The 3,793-nt window shown below is 41.3% G+C and overlaps 1 gene segment (V, D, J or C); it reads right to left on the bottom strand.

Annotated features, from left to right (window-relative positions):
- Nucleotides 1-1,162: 1,162 nt before the first annotated feature.
- On the bottom strand, nucleotides 1,163-1,631 carry LOC115871600. The segment is given in 2 exon segments: nucleotides 1,163-1,491; nucleotides 1,586-1,631. Coding segments are annotated over 2 exon segments (375 nt in total).
- Nucleotides 1,632-3,793: the final 2,162 nt, after the last annotated feature.

The raw sequence follows: 3,793 nt of genomic DNA, 5'->3' as shown, positions 1-3,793 counted from the left end.
TCTTCTTCGACAACTACACTGATATGTTTACTCAAGAGTCATTCCAGTGTGGAAAGAGTGCGTGTTGCCCTAAAGCAAATTACCTTTGACACAGGAAGTTATTTCCCATCCAGAACGCCGTCATTAATAATGTTATTCACACCTAAACTTCAGTCTTGAATGGAATCTTATACTGAAATATCTGAAATTCCCCAGCTAAGGTTGTGTGTCATTAAGTAATGAAAAAGTTACTGATATCATACAATAAGTTAGTAGCAACGCCACCAGAAGGAGGGTGAGGAGATTAACAGGACAAATGTGGAACCTCTGGGTGAAAGCAGAAACAGAGGGCTCACATTCTGTGGGACTGTGAAGATGAAGATACAGCATGCGACATGAAGAACTGAATGATACCATTCAGCCATAGAGATCTCCCTGAATCCTGAATTTCCACAGACAAATTTGTGTCTGTCTTGACAATTTGGTCTAAAGGTTCTGGAGAATAGACAGATACAAAATATTAGCACCAAGGTAATAAAAGACAATTGGTGAGTTTATGGGTTTGCAGATGGTATTACAGATAAGATTAAAAAAAAAAAAAACAGTCCACATGGTTAGGAAAAACAACCTAACCAAACAACAAAACAAAAAAATATGTCATTTGAAGAAGCAGATCAATAAAAAAAAGCTGACCATCTGGATTTTGACCAAATGATTGTCCTCACAAAGGGTGATGGAAGAATATACTGTCAAACTTTCAGCCTGTCATCCAACACTTAGTAGCGACCTTTACATTCACCGTGAGTCTGACCAGAGAGTGTTTACTGAGTGTGATCAGAACTCTGATGCAGGGACCCCAGACAGAGGCATTTCTTGTCTTTAAGGCACAGGCTGTTTGTTGCTGTAGGACAGACTATATTCTCCTGTTACAATGTAACTGTTGAATTCACAGATATCAAATATAGGCATAGAGTTATTATTTTTAAGTTAGAGATATTCCCTAGGGAAACTCTGAGATTTACAAGAATCCACAGATCACCACAGGAAACCAGCAGTAAAGCTCCAGCTGCACCTGCTTCTGGGGCTGAGGGTCCTGAGTCCTGAGGGTCCTGAGCGTCTGTGGGTCCTGAGCACCCCCTGGAGACCAGTGTCCTCCCTGCAGGGGAGGTTTGTGTCTGGCCTCTCACTGACTTCCCTTCACTGTGTGTCTTGCACAGTAATACATGGCTGTGTCCTCGGCTTTCAGGCTGTTCATCTGAAGATAGAGTGTGTTTTTGGAGTTGTCTCTGGAGATGGTGAATCGGCCCTTTACGGAGTCCGCATAGTATGTACTACCACCAGTATGACTAATGGTTGCGACCCACTGCAGGCCCTTCCCTGGGGCCTGACGGATCCAACTCATGTAATAGCTGCTGAAGGTGAATCCAGAGGCTGCACAGGAGAGTCTCAGAGACCCCCCAGGCTTTCTCAGATCGCCCCCAGACTCCAACAGCTGCACCTCACACTGGACACCTGAAAACACAGAGGCACCATGATTAGTCGACACACATACAAACTAAGGCACTCACAATTACATACATACACAGCAGGGTCTACAAATGATTACCGTGTACAATGGCCAAAATGAAAGCCAAAGTTGGTACTAAATTCATGATGTTTCCTGTGCACTAGCTCCTGGGCACAAGTGGAAACAGCAGAGACCCCAAAGACTGGGACTGTCCTCTGAGATCTCTCACATCAGGGGCTGTGGCCGGTTTATCAGCAGGCAGAGATCTGCATTTGCATGTCCCCTGATATTTAGAAGCAGAGGAGTAGCGAATATGAGCAAGAATTCTCCCTCAGTTTCACAGAAACACAAGCACTCTTAAAGGAAAATGGAGCTCTTAAACAGGTTCTTTATCAAGCATTGCTTTAATTTTTATATATTATTAGTATTTTTAGAAAGTAGTTTTGAACTTATAAGCTTTACATTACATACACAACAACCTTTGTGATATTAGAGCTCACAATGCCTCCTCTCTTAAGGTGTGAATACACAAGATGACAGTGGACTACTGTATTACCTATTTCTTTTTTTTAAATCTATTTCTTGTATGGGGATATCATTGGTTTTCTTGCCTTCCAAGGAATTTCCATATTTCACTGATATTTAAAACTGTGGACATGCAGTTGTTCATAAAACATGCACAATGGTGTCTCCTCTCTGGTTTCCGATCAGGAGATTCCGGTTCTCCTTCTTTTGCTATGGTCAGGAAAACTAGATATTTTTCATTTCACTTCATCTTCTAACAGTTTTCCTTGAAATGACTCACTTATTGGGTTCCTGCTGTTCATTTATTTGAGTGTCTTTATTCATGATTTTCCCCTACAACAAAATAGTGATTTAGACATTGTTTCTCTCCTCATTTACATTCACTTTTTGCTCACAAGTCAGCAAATGGAGCATCGGAGGAGATGCTCACGGGATTTCCTGGGTGGTGCTCATCCTTGTCATCCATATATGGGCCGTGTTCTAGTTGTTAGAAAATAAGTAGTGGTGAGACCCTCTGCTTCCAATTTGCTTAATGCTCGTAGCAAATAAAGACCTAGCTGATCTCCCATAGAATCAGGAATGACAGAGAGTGTGTCCAGTGGTCAAATGGGGAAGAGGACTCTGTGTGTTCAATTGTGTGGGTCACACAGGTGGGCACATGCAGCAAGGATTAACTGTGGCTTACTCTTGAACTTCTGTGTATTACATGTGTCAAATACCAGTGTGATCATTAAATAATAAAGTTTGAACAGATTTATCAAACGGATTATTGTAACCTCAGAATTTCCATTCTGAAATGTGAAATCAACTGTAAAACACTAAGGCCCTTTCTTTATTAACGTCCCCAGGGAACACATAGGATGAAATCCTGATGTTAGCTGATGAGTCAGTTCTGACTTCTAGAGATCCTAAATACAACAACAGAATGAAACACCACCCCGTCCTGAGGCAGTCTCATATTTGAGCCTAAAGTTGTAACCCCTGTGCCTTTCGGTTTTTTCTAGTGTCTTTCTGTTCGAGTGGACAAAATACCTGTATCAAAATATATACATATTTATGCATGCATATTTTCAAACACATAATCACATACATGAGAAATGTGAACATACAAAAGCAGAAAACCCACATTACGACATCTGTATTCTAACAGTCATATTAATATACACATGCATACTCCGAACAAATTAGCATATCTACTAGAACTGACAAACCTTCATAAGTACTCACTCAGATTAATAAGTACACATGCATTTACATAAGAAAGAACAACACAAAGACACTAAACTGTACTAGATTCGTAATAATAATAATAAATGCAGACCAGACTAGACGTTCTGTCACATAGTATAACATACCAAAGCAGTTCATGTGTATTAGCACACACAAAAACATACACATAAAGTACATACAGGAACATACACACACTGAGCTACAAGAATGTGGAGGTCTGTGGCAGAGACATTTTCTCTGCAGGTAGAGGAAATAGGTACCTCATTTAAGTTATCCTTCTTAGGCTCCTCTGTACATTTCCCCTGAGAGCCCCTGTTATCTGTGGGCCTTGAGTGACCCCTGAGCCCCGCCCTCTCCCTGCATGGGGGTTTGTATCTGGGTTCCCACTGCTTTTCCCTCTGTGTGTGTCTGACTCAGAAATATGTGATCATAACTACAGCAGTCACAGTGCTAATTGAGGGAAAATCAGTCCCTGGGCATGTCTCTACAGAAGGATATTCTGATCTCAATAATATGTGGAGGCATAGCCATCCACAGAACTTGTAGGGAACC

This window comes from Echinops telfairi, unplaced genomic scaffold (genome assembly GCF_000313985.2).
Source record: "Echinops telfairi isolate 266 unplaced genomic scaffold, ASM31398v2 ScPeMD7_6631;HRSCAF=7566, whole genome shotgun sequence".
NCBI lineage: Eukaryota > Metazoa > Chordata > Mammalia > Afrosoricida > Tenrecidae > Echinops > Echinops telfairi.
Note: the sequence above shows the minus strand (reverse complement) of the source record. Positions and strands in the feature narration are given on the sequence as shown.